At 41.9% G+C, this 12,578-nt stretch overlaps 1 protein-coding gene across 10 annotated transcripts in view; it reads right to left on the bottom strand.

Moving 5' to 3' along the window:
- Positions 1–8,362, bottom strand: part of POC5 (POC5 centriolar protein) — a 47,557-nt gene extending 39,195 nt beyond the window's left edge. For 2 of the 10 annotated variants that reach the window (XM_043547174.1, XM_043547176.1), the window contains exon 1: positions 7,865–8,021. In XM_043547174.1, coding sequence (XP_043403109.1) covers positions 7,865–8,006 — 142 coding nt within the window. In that variant the 5' untranslated portion in view covers positions 8,007–8,021. Of the gene's footprint in view, positions 1–4,402; positions 4,504–7,864; positions 8,022–8,129 lie in introns of those variants that run through there. The other 8 variants (XM_043547173.1, XM_043547175.1, XM_037902993.2 and 5 more) reach the window with 7 other exon arrangements.
- Positions 8,363–12,578: the final 4,216 nt, after the last annotated feature.

Below are 12,578 nucleotides of genomic sequence, written 5' to 3'. Positions count from 1 at the left end.
CAAAAACAAAAACAAAACCAACCCTGTCACTGAAGTGCAGAGGTGGCCAACAATTGTGAAGTATAAAAAACCCCCCAACTGGCTTAAGGTTCACATGGATACAAAACGTTATTCCCCACACACACACACCCCCCCCGTGGTCTAAATATCACTCCAAAGCTATTTCAGTGCTGCACATCAACTACAAAATCCCACTGGAGCATAAAATTGGCTTCTAGAGGTAAAGTGCTGGAAACTGGAGGTCAGAGAGGTTGGGATTATTTAGCCTAGTTTTGCAATATTAAAACAAACATTAATGTATTTGAGAACACAATATTTCCATTATTCTATGAGATGGGAAAAACTAGAACGGAAAACTCAGCAACAGCCGAAGTATTAAATGATTTTTTTAAATTTCAGCTTATGCCAAAAAGGTTAGCATGATCGGATGACAAACGTAGCGAACTTCAGTGTAAATGAGTAGGATCTAAGCCTAAAATAAGGAAAGAACAAGTTAAGAATTACTTAGACAAGCTAGATGATTTCAAGTCAGCAGGGCCTGATGAAATACATCCTAGAATACTTAAGAAACTGGCTGAAGAGATCTGAGCCATTAGCGATTATCTTTGAGAACTCGTGGAAAATGGGAGAGATACCAGACAACTGAAAAAGGGCAAATATAGTACCTATCTATAAAAAAAAAAGAGGGGGTGAGGGAGAGAATAAGAACAACCCAGGGAATTATCAACCCATCATCTTAACTTTGGTACCCAGAAAGAAATTTGAGCAAATAATTAAACAATCAACTTGTAAGCACCTAGACATAAGGTGATAAGTAACAGTCAGCATGGATTCATCAAGAACAAATCAAGTCAAACCAATCTAATAGCCTTATTTGACAGAGTAAGAACCCCTGTGGGTGGAGAGAAGAAGATGTGATATATCTTAACTTTAGTGAGGCTCTGATACTGTTTCACATGACCTTCTCATAAGCAAACTAGGGAAATATAGCCTAGACGAACCTACTATAAAGGTGGGTGCATAACTGGTTGGAAAACCAAACTCAATAGTTATCAGTGCTTCACTGTCAATCTGGAAGGGCATATCAAGTGGGGTCCTGCAGGGATCTGTCCAGGGTCTGGTTCTATTAAATATCTGCATAGAGAGAATACACTTATAAAGTTTGCAGACAAACCCAAGCTGAGACGGAGTGCAAGCACTTTGGAGGACAGGATTAGAATTCAAAATGATCTTTACAAACAGGAGAAATGGTCTGATATAAATAGGATGAAATTTAATAAGGACAAATGCAAAGTACTACACTCAGGAAGGAACAATCAATTGCACAAATACAAAATGGGAAATGACTGCCTAGGAAGGAGTACTGTAGGGAAGGATTATAGTGGGTCACAAACTAAATATGAGTCAACAATGTAATACTGCTGCAAAAAAGCAAATATCATTCTGGGATATATTAGCCGGAGCGTTGTAAGTAAGACACAAGAAGTAATTCTTCCATTCTACTCAGCACCGATAAGGCCTCACCTGGACTAGTGTGTCTAGTTCTGGGCACCACACTTCAGGAAAGATTTGGACAAACTGGAGAAAATCCAGAGGAGAGCAACAAAAATGATTATAGATCTAGAAAACATGACCTACGAGGAAAGATAGAAAAAAATGGGTTTGTGTAGTCTGGAGAAGAGAAGACTGAGGGGGTACATGGTAACAGTCTTCAAGTATGTAAAAGAAGGTTATAAAGAGGAGAGTTATAAACTGTTCTCCTTATCCAGGACAGGACAAGAAGTAGTGGATTTAAATTGCAGCAAGGGGATATTTAGGTTAGATATTAGGAAAATCTTCCTAACTGTCAGGGTACTTAATCAGTGGAACAAATTACCTAGACAGGCTGTGAATCTACATCAGTGGAGATTTTTAAAAGCAGGTTAGACAAACACCTGTCAGGGATGAAGATAATACTTAGTCCTGCCTCAGTGCAGAGGACTGAACTAGATGGCCTATTGAGATCCCTTCCAGTCCTGTTTCTAGGATTCTATTATTTCAAGATTAAAAAAAATAATCAGCCTCTAATAGTTCTAAGAAAAGCAGCATCAGTATATAGATGTTAAGAGCCTCTGTAAATCTGACCCATAGTGACTATGTCACACTAGACTAGACTAGACTTTGAACCAACTGTAAGGATGATTATTATCTGCATGTTGACCTCAGGATCTGCCTGATATTCAGTAACAATTTAATGCAGACACAGTCCTGTCTATTTTCAGAACTTATATAACGCTTTTGTCTTATCCTCTGACTTAAGTGTTGGCAATATGGATGAATTGTTCTTATTGATAGGCTTTCTGATGGTGGATTCAACAAGAGGCATAGCCATACATACTATACTTAGGGAAGAAGCACATGCCTTGCAAAAATGTATCACTTCTAAATCTATAGTTCAAAGGGACAAATAGGGCCACTGACACAAGTACTTGACCACTCAAATGTAACTGCTCTACCAAAAGACAGGCTCTCAACCTGGAGAACTAGTTTGTCATGGCAGAGGTCCCCCTAGCAACAAGATCAATAGTTGGTACTGGCCAGGAGGTCACATGACAGAGGGACTAGAAGGTTATAAAAAGACAGGAGCTGATCCTTCAGTCCCTTCAGACTCTTCAGTCATTTTTTACCAGCTCAGGCTGAAAAGAGTTGCATGTAGGACCCTAATGAGGTAGAGAGAACCCCGCCTTCCTGAACACAGATGGGAAGGATGAGCTAGTGAGCAGCATTGCCTTTAGGATGTTAGTTGTTTTCTAAATGATATGTACTCATGTGCATTATTTGTTAAGCAGAGTGCAATGATGTTAAAATACTGAGCTAAGGGTCTACCTACCATTTGGCCTGTTGAAGAAGGAAACTGGAAGGCTCAATAATTTGGGTGGAGTTCTGGGAGAGGGTATATTTGAGTTACTAGGGTATCGTATGGGTCAATGCTGGTCTTTGGGGCCTGAGGCAAGTGGGCTGCAGGGCTCAATTTCCATGAAGGGGTAGCAGAAAGTGCGCCAAAGAGGCTAAGGGAGGAAATAGTGCTCCAGGTGCCTCAGACCCAGGAAAGCACACAGCACACACTGGATTGAGGGTCTCGATTCTCTCACAGCCATCTGGGTGCCATCAAGGGGAGCCCAATCAGATCTGTGACAATCTCCTTTTACACTCATGAAAATTGATATTACTAAGGAGGATATTTCTGTTGAAAGGAGCTATAGAATTCCTGTGTGTAAACTGGAAAGAAGAACAACCACCACCATAATAATCTCTGTTAGAATCCTCAAGGCAGCAGAAGACATTACTTATAAAAAACAATAGAATTATTATATTTTCTAAATCAAGCCTCATCACACAGGCCACACACAAAGGGTGAAATGTTGCCATTGACATAGAGGGAGCCAAGATTTCACCCATTTATCCTTCATTCGGGATAAATGGGGGTGGGGGGGAGAGAAAGCTTAATTATTTAAGTAAGATAGCTGAAATAGTAAGAAATAATAAGAAATAATAAGAACAACCATCCAAAAGACATGCCAGAAGCAACACTAGTCACAAGCTGAGCTATGTGGGCAGACAGGTTTCACTGGAGGAAGAATGCAAATGCAGAAGACTGGGTACTTGGGGGGCATGGGAGTTGCGGGGGGGGGGGGCAGACGCAGATAAATATCACAGAAGGAGAAGGCAGCAGAAAGGTAAGGACAGCCAGAGAAGTGCTTGCAGCACGACGCTGGAAGAAAGCAAAGAGAGAACCTTCTGGGTAGAGTGCTGGCTAGAAAAAGAGGCTTGGAATATCAAGCAAAGAAACTGCCTTCTGTTTGATTGCTATTGTGTTCAAGGAAACGGGACTATGTACATTCTTTGTAAATAAACAGGATTGCACCAAAGAAACTACTAGCATCGTTCTTTCCTCCTAACGGAAACAACATTCAGGATCTTGAATATTGGTTAGCCACTAAGGTCAAAAGGCAGAATGATGGTTTCTATCCTCAATAGCAGTTTTATTGTTTTAATTTAGTAATGCACACCAGTGAGAACAGCTGTAAGAAAGCAGCACTTTTCTACTTTTGGGATTAACGTGCTCTCTCTTAAACTTAAGTTAAGACACATGCTCCATATATTAAATTTTTTTGTGTAATTACATCGTTTGCTAATTTTTGCTTAGTAAAGATTCAACGTGGTTATTTGCTTATTAAAGCCTCAAATTTTGTTTGTATTCTCTATTTTGCTTCCTTCCATTAGCATTTTTATTTCTCTTGTATGCCTAAAATCAATAAAAATTTAAAAAGATGAAAAAGTTATCCACAGCATTTCTTCACAGTTACACTTTGTCAAATAAAATGCCGTAAAAGAGGTTCAAATGCAGTTGCTTCTGTCCTACCTGAAGATCTGAAGAGACAGAACTGCCTCGATCTGAGTCTTTTGGCAAAACTGGACTTGTGCTTGTTTCCTCATCTGATGACATTCTGCACAAAGACAATTCTATAAAATAGCAGAAGCTGAACTTCATTTTCTAGTTACAACAAATGACTGTGGCCCTTCCCTAAACAAGGTAGTTGGGTAGGACAGACCCTATGTAGGGACCTGGGACATGGAGCAGCCAAAGGACTTGAGGCCCAACAGGAAGAAAGGTGCTGACGTATTGCAACTTTGAAGAGCCCCTGCTGAAAGGCAATAGATTTTGTTGGGCACAGAAAGAAAACTGATTAATTTTAGGGTATACGGAAGAGAATGGGTGAATAAACAAATGATTATTGAGTCAAGTATGAATTTGTGAGCTAGGAGGACCGATTAGACAGTGTATAACAGGGCGGTGTAGTTATCTGATGTGCATGGGAGGAACAGCTATTAGCTGTGTCTGAGCAAAAGAGAACAGGAAAGTTTTGTCTAGAGTACGTTCATGCAAGTGGTTTTATAAGCAGGGGAAAGGGTTGTGTATAAAAAGACCTACACAGACAAACAGGCAAAACTGGCTGTTTATACAAGTGAAATAAAATATGAAAAGAGAACTGAAAACATCCTTTCTATCTAATTTTTAAATAGATATTTTTGATAGAAGTATCATTTTTAATTTGCCAGTATTGCTTTAAATTTTATCATTAAATTGGCAGAAAGTAACCACCTTTAAGTATCTGTATATCTATTGTTGTTGTTTTCAAAATGACAAGCAAATAGGTAGTGTCTTATTCCCCTAGTTATATGTAGTAAGGTGGATGGAAGTTGTGTTTGCACATTAAAGAGAGGGGAGACTCCATTACTCAGAATAATTGATTATCCAGTTTTGCTTAAACAGTTTCAGGAATTATTTTGTTTTGTATGGAAAAAAAAAAAAAAAAAACTAAAGAGGCTCTTCTTGCACTACATAAGCTTTTTGCCACTAGTATAGTTGTTTTTTACTTTCAATACTTGCAGAATTTAAGTAACTTTCCTAATTTTCTGGTGTGCGGAAGAAAACTTTGTAGGCAGAAATCATGTATGCAAAGATTTCACCATACTGAACTTTTACACCAGCCAAGTATAAACCCGTAAATCCAGTCATTTGATGTAAATGTTGTCAGGGCTTTACACATTGCAAAGAGCAATGCTACAGCAGCTTGCTTTATAAAATGGATTTAAAAATGGGAGCACACCTTAGTTAATAATTCCAGGTCCCAATTCTGCAACTGATTCTAGATGGGCACACCCTTGCACTCACATAGAGCTCCACTAAATTCAGTGATGCGCAGGCATGCTGTCAGGGCCCAAACTCACATTTGTGGAGGACAGCACAAAAAGACATCAGAACAAGTTAGCTACAATAGCCTCCAAGATCAATACAGTCATGTAAAAAGATAAAGAAAAGCTTTAAGCTACTTTCCCAACTATGATTTTGAATTTGTTTTAACTCATTTAAAATCAGTTAGAGAGACTGGAAGCCCTAGGATACTTAATCCCTTGCTGAAATTCACACTTTTGGTTTCTCAGTGCTTAGGGTCACTGTTGTAGATACTTCAAAGACAGGAGATGTAGCATTTCCTGCCTTTGAATTATCCATGACTTGGGGAATGGAAAGTTATTCTCAGAACAGAGAAATTGACATTTTAAAAATGCTTTAAAAACAATTTAAAGGCTGTGATTGTTTCTGGTCCAAACTCAAGGAGACAGGACCGCTGAGTCTCTGATTAACGCTAGTGCCCAATGTGCCATAAACTATATAATAGCTGATATATATATAGACATACAGAGTGAAATTTCAAGTATTTGCTAAAACACTTTGTATTACTTCACTGTGCATTTTATTGTGCAACTAAAACAATTGCAAGGTTTGTCAGTTTCAGGTTTGGGTCATTTATATGAAAGAAGAAAATCCAGTATGTCTTAAATTTTGGAATTCTCTCAGTTTATATCCAGAAGAATAGATTTCACAACAGAAACCCACACTAAAACAAAACAGGAAAACTGGCTTACTGCATTAAGGTCACTATTTTCAGAAATCAAGATCATATTAGGGCAGGGAGTAACTTATTTGTTTTGATTTCAGTGGGCAAAGTACTTGACTTTAAGTGAGGATTTGAGATCAGTTCAATGTTTACTTTTCTTTGGCAAGCCTAGTATGTTGCAAATAACCTGGTATTGACACAGCTGTTAGCAGGGGAGTCTTCCTGTAGATTAGAAAAGAAAATCTGTCCTCTCTCTATATAAGCCAGGGTTCACCATATCTTCCCCCCTCCCTCCACACCTCACCTGAGTTTGCAAACACAGGTGATAGCTATATTATTAAGCTTTGTATTTGGAATTTCCAAGTAATGTCCACTCTACAGCTTCCACCATTAGCACCACCGGTAGAGTTGCTCCAATGGTGGGTGAACAACTGTTACAAAGGGCACTAGTGAGAGCAAGATCAGACTGAACAATAATATTGCTGAGATGTGCAGATGGGGAGGAGCAACTGAGTCTTCAAAAGTCTCTGGGGAAATGCAGAAGACAGGAACATACAACTGAGAAAACAGGTTACTGACTCCCACCGGGGAAGAGGATTATTATGGTATTTGAAATAGGAGGTGGAAGGTCATGTGTTCCGTGAGGGCTGTGGATAACTCCACAAGTAGTCATGTTGAGGGCATTGCTAATAATTGCAACTGCCACCCACAAAGCTAACTGTATAAGGTCATAGATAATAATGTGGGGGATGTCACGTAACTGAAGATGTGTTAGGAGTGTGGAGACTCCTCTATGCACACGTTTGCAGGGAGGAGTGTCAGGATTTCAGTGAAAATCTCAGAGTCACATATGGACATGGAAGTTCAGATACAATTACAAATATGCTAATGGTGTTCACGTATAATCGTACATGGGGCTGGGTTCAGTGGGGGTGGTGAATAATGGGCAGGTGGGGAAGTTCAACAAGGACTGCAGATATCGGAGCAGGGGAGGCCACAGGGGTTATGAGGCAGGGTGGTTAGTGGGGGCTGCAATTACGGGGGATGGAAAGAGATCAGTAGGAGCTGGGGGTTAGTGGGGGCCAGGTTGCGGGGGAAGGCAGAGGGGCAGCGGCAGCTATGGTTATGGGGCAGGGAGACAGAGGGCTAAAGGTTATGGGCAGGAGGGATTGTGGGTATGGATGAGGAGGCAGAGGGGCCGTGGCTATAGGACGGGCTGGGAATTAGGGGCCGAGGCTGTAGGGCAGTAGCCATGGGGGGAGGGGACCGTGGCTATGGGGTGGGGTGGATCTGCAAGCTCCTGGAGCTATGGAGACGCTCCACTGTATGGTGTGCACGCTTCCCTTCTCCTCCCACAGGCAGCACCCCGTGTCTCCCCCAGGGAGGCTGGCAGGGACTCAGTCTCCCCTGCAAGCTCTTCATACCTGCGCGGCCCCCCACCTCCGGGCTCAGCCTCCCGCAGCGCGGCCCCGGCTGACTCGAGAGCTTGACAGTTTCAAACTGCCGTCGGTAAAAGCCAAACCCGCTGAGATTGGTTCTGAGTATTTTTGTAAAGCAGCCTATCATTGGATAGCCGTTTCGCAGCGCAGCCAATCAGCATGTGCGCAATTAACTCGGGGCGGGGCTTACAAGTAACTGCCTCCTGTAATCAATCGGCTGGCAGCCGCTGCCGCCTCCACGGAGCCTCACCTCTGGGAGTGGAGCGCTCTGCCCGTCTCTGACCGGCGTCTGGGCAGGACTGCTTCCGCCCGCTGATTGGCCAGCGATGCTGCCCGGGCCGGGAAGGCGGGCAGTGAACGGGCAGTTAGCGTGAGGGTGTCACGTGAGCAGGGCCGATTTTGTGTTGCCGTCAGTCGGCTGAGGCACGTAGTGTACGTGGCTGACGCTTGGGCCCGGCCTAACGGCCGCGGCTGCCTCAAACGCTTCTGTCAATGGCGGAAATGCGTGATAAGCCCGCCCGTCACGTCAGGGGGCTGCCCGCGCTGGTGCCGGGGCCTGATTCAGCAAAACACATAAAAGTCACCCCCCACGTCCATTGGTTGTTTTAAACCCTCAGAAACGGAAGCTGGAGTGGACACAGAATGGTGCCCCTCTGGCTCGTACTGGCACTGTCGCTCAGTGTTTGTCAAAGGCTACATCTTTGGCAGTTGGAGCAAAATCATTCTGTTGCATAAAGAAAAGGAGGACTTGTGGCACCTTAGAGCCTAATCAGTTTATTTGAGGATAAGCTTTTGGGAGCTACAGCTCACTTCATCCGATGCATGTGTTGCGTGTGACCACTGAGTGGGCAATAGCAATAAGTCCGGGGACTATAATTCATAGAAAGTCAGCCTTAGGTTTTAAGGCTGTACTTGCATATAATAGGAAATATAGAGAGAGTCCCTTTGCCCATTAGTCTCTTTGTTGATCCTGATACCATTTAAATCATGCTTTTTGTAGAACAGGCAGTGGGGTGTAAAACCCTTCCACACTAAATTATAGCCTCAGGTTATGCTGGTGACAGCTACACCATCTGGTGTACAACGGTCAAGCTCTGATAACTTATGAAATAGGCATGACATTTAGCCTGACACTAGCCTGATGACAGAAGAAACACAGCATCTAAATGTATAAACTTAGAATCATAGAATATTCAGGTTGGAAGGGACCTCAGGAGGTCATCTAGTCCAACCACCTGCTCAAAGCAGGACCAATCCCCAATTTTTGCCCTAGATCCCCTCAATGGCCCCCTCAGGGATTGAACTCACAACCGTGGGTTTAGCAGGCCAAACTTAGAGCAAATATACACACAAAATATACTGTATTTTATTTTAGATTTTTATAAATATATTTTAAAACCCTTCTGTTACTTGTAGACACTTTTGACACCCATTAAAATACACTTAATCAAAATAAAAGTAGCCAAACCACAACAAAACTTCACCCCCAACAATAGTCAGTCCCCATCCTCAAAATAAAGTCTTCTCCCCACACAGACTGCCCCCCATCAAGTCCTTTCTACAGTGTTCCTTCGCTGCCACAGTAACTCCTTAGAGACCATTGCCTTTGGGTGCAAGTAAGAGAAGCCCTAAGGTCAGCTCAGGATCTGGAGAGGGTAAATGTGGGGTTACATGCACCTTCGCTTCCACCAACCTCAGATCCTGTTCCACACAGAGTCTGATCTGACCCACCAATCCGGCACACTATTTTAGCCAACATCTCAGATAGCAAAGAATTACAGTGTCTCATGAGAACTACCTATTGGAAAATTTCCTTTCTAGGAACTCTTCTTTTAGCTTGTCAGTGGGGATAGGACCAGTGGTGAGCTGGAGCCGGTTCGCACGAACCGGTTGTTAAATTTTGAAGCCGGTTTAGAACCGGTTGTTAAAGAATACAAGGAACCAGACAGCGTGCTGTAAGGCAACTAGAAAGTTTTTGAATGCTGTAACAAGAGAACACTTATGCACATGGTTAACTTTAGGCAATTTTTACGCACCAGGCGGCGGTCCGGGTCTTCGGCAGCACTTCGTTCAGTGACCAAAGACCCGGAGTGACTGAAGGAACCGGTTCTTCAGCTTTTGGCAGCTCATCACTGGATAGGACCTTTTCTTACCAAGGCACATTCAAGGTTATTGATACTGTGTACATTCCTTTGCCATGTTGTCCATAGAATGCTGACTAAGAAATTCAGGGACTCTGTTGTAGTATCAGTTAAATATGAATTGGTTTTGCTCTGAAATGTTAGGTAGGGCAGCTGAAGAGTGTAAAAGGTTTTTCTGTAAGGGGTCTTTCCTTGCAGAGAAATGTATAAACAGTAATTGCAAACTAATTTTCTCAGACAACTGTTTTCGTTGTGTGAGGTTTGCACAAGTGATAGGTAAGATTTATGAATGGAAAAAGTATATACTCTGGGGGGGGTGGGGGGGGTTGAGATTCTAGAGCTGAAACTTTAGAAAACCAGAATGAGGAGCCAGAGCAAGTTTGCACTTAATATTTTAAAATATTATCCTCCTGTATAGTTTGCTAAAGTTAGTGGGCTGGAGAGGTTATACGATGCATCATTTATCTTTTTCTTTGTTACACATTTTATCAGATATTTTCAGATGAGGTTGTTCATATATTTTCTTCCTTCCTTTTCTCGTCTCGCCTATTTTCATCTATATTTATAGTATTAATTTGTTATATATAGTGCCTACAACGTGCTCCAGTGACTTCCAAACACAAAGACCCAGATCCTGCCACATAGGCTTCACAATGTGAAACAAATAGCTGACTAAGCATAGGGAGAAAAGGCATAAGTGTAAACAAAGTGGTTATTGTTGGAACAAAGTATATTACCTAACATGTTTAATCAACACAGATTTTTTTAGATACATAGATTATCTCCCAAGTTTTCACTTTTCTTTATGTATCTTTTGTTTCTCCCCTTTAAAACCTTCTTTAATTCTAACTTATCCTTGTTCTACTTACTTTATAAATCTCTCATTCTTTAAATGAATATTAGTATTGTCATACCAAGTGGTAAGTAATTTAGAATGTTCAGTATCTTTCCAATACTAAAGAGTCCATGATAATATAGGGTACGTGTATGCTACAGTTAGATACCCACGGCTGGCCTATGCCAGCTGACTCAGGCCTCGGGTCTGTTTAATTGCCTGGTAGATGTTTGGGCTCAGACTGCAGTCTGAACTCTGGGACCTTCCCACCTTGCAGGGTCATAGAGCCTGGGCTTCAGCCCAAGTTCAAACATCTCAACTGCAGTTAAACAGCCCCATAGCTTGAGTCAGCTGGCACAGGCCAGCTGTGAGTTTTTAATTGCAGTGCACGCGCTCTCTCCCCCCCCTTTATTTTCTGCTTTCATGTGAGATTTTTAAAGTCTAGTCACAGTGATGTGTAAAGAGCTAGGGAAGAAATGTACAGAAGCTGAAAAATAAGATGGATGGCGTTGTGCCAGAAATAGTCAATTTGTTGACATCTCATTTATATATAGTTCTTTAGAAGAGTCCATCAAATGTTGACTTTTCAGTAAAAGGTGCTCCTTGTGTGATTAATGTGGCTTCATCTCTCTTATTTACCCACAACTTCTGCTGGCCTTCATATGCCCAATCATCCTACCACAAATTAACCCAGTTAAGTTTTTTCCTCAGATGCTTTTGGAAGCTAACTACAAAATATTGATTGGACCAATTGCCATCAGAAAACATCACGTGAGAAAGGATCTCAGCTGAAAATGAATGAATTGAAATGTCTCATCCAGAAGTTGTGGAAACAAATGCATCTCTGTATCTGCAGTGACCTCATCTTGCATTACTGTTAATATAAATTTTTCTTCCTATAAGATGATTGGCCTGTGCACTTTTGCACTAGCTTTCAAAAAAACATTTATTGTAAAGTAAATGTTTAAGGAACGTAAACTCAAAATCGCAGTAGCTGTATAAGCTTTTGTATGCTCCAATAAATTTATTGGTCTCTAAGGTGCCACAAGTACTCCTGTTCTTTTTAATTATAAATTATATGAGGCATATAAATTGGCATACTTTCATCTGTGAGAGACGTTGCGAATTGCAGCCTATGATGTAGGTGGTTTGCAATGTCTCATGTAACTGAATAGTCCAATCCAAGATTTGCATGATCTTTAGCAGTTATTGCAAGTGTATGTATCTTGGTTGTATGTATCACTATATAGGAGGCATATATAGTGCATGTTATCCTGGACTTTAAACTGTAGAAGGGAAAACTGTACTACCTAATTCACTGGGAAGGCTATCGTCCTGCGGAATGTTCCTGGGAACCTGCTGCCCATGTCCATGCCTCTGACCTGATTAAAAGGTTTCATTGAAACCACCTGGATAAATCAGGCACAGTGCCCACCTGGAGGAAGGGTACCCCTAAAGAAGAGGGTAATGTCACGATGGGCAACTAGAACGTGGATCTGCAAAGTCTGAGAGAGCTGATGTTCCCCCCATGCTACCAGGAAGCTGTGCAGAGCCTCACCGATGGAGCACTGTGGAGAATAGGCCCTGCAGGAACTACTGCCAAAGGTAGTCAGAGTGACAGGACCCTGTAGCCCTCTGATTGGCCAGCTGGACTCTTGAACCCTGAGGAGTGGCCCAGGAAGTTGTTTGGGCAACACCACATACTTTGGGCCTGCTGTGACTC

Source organism: Chelonia mydas, chromosome 5, assembly GCF_015237465.2.
Source record: "Chelonia mydas isolate rCheMyd1 chromosome 5, rCheMyd1.pri.v2, whole genome shotgun sequence".
In the NCBI taxonomy this organism is placed as follows: Eukaryota; Metazoa; Chordata; order Testudines; family Cheloniidae; genus Chelonia; species Chelonia mydas.
The sequence above is the reverse complement of the archived record's forward strand: the minus strand, read 5'-3'. Positions and strand labels throughout refer to the sequence as shown.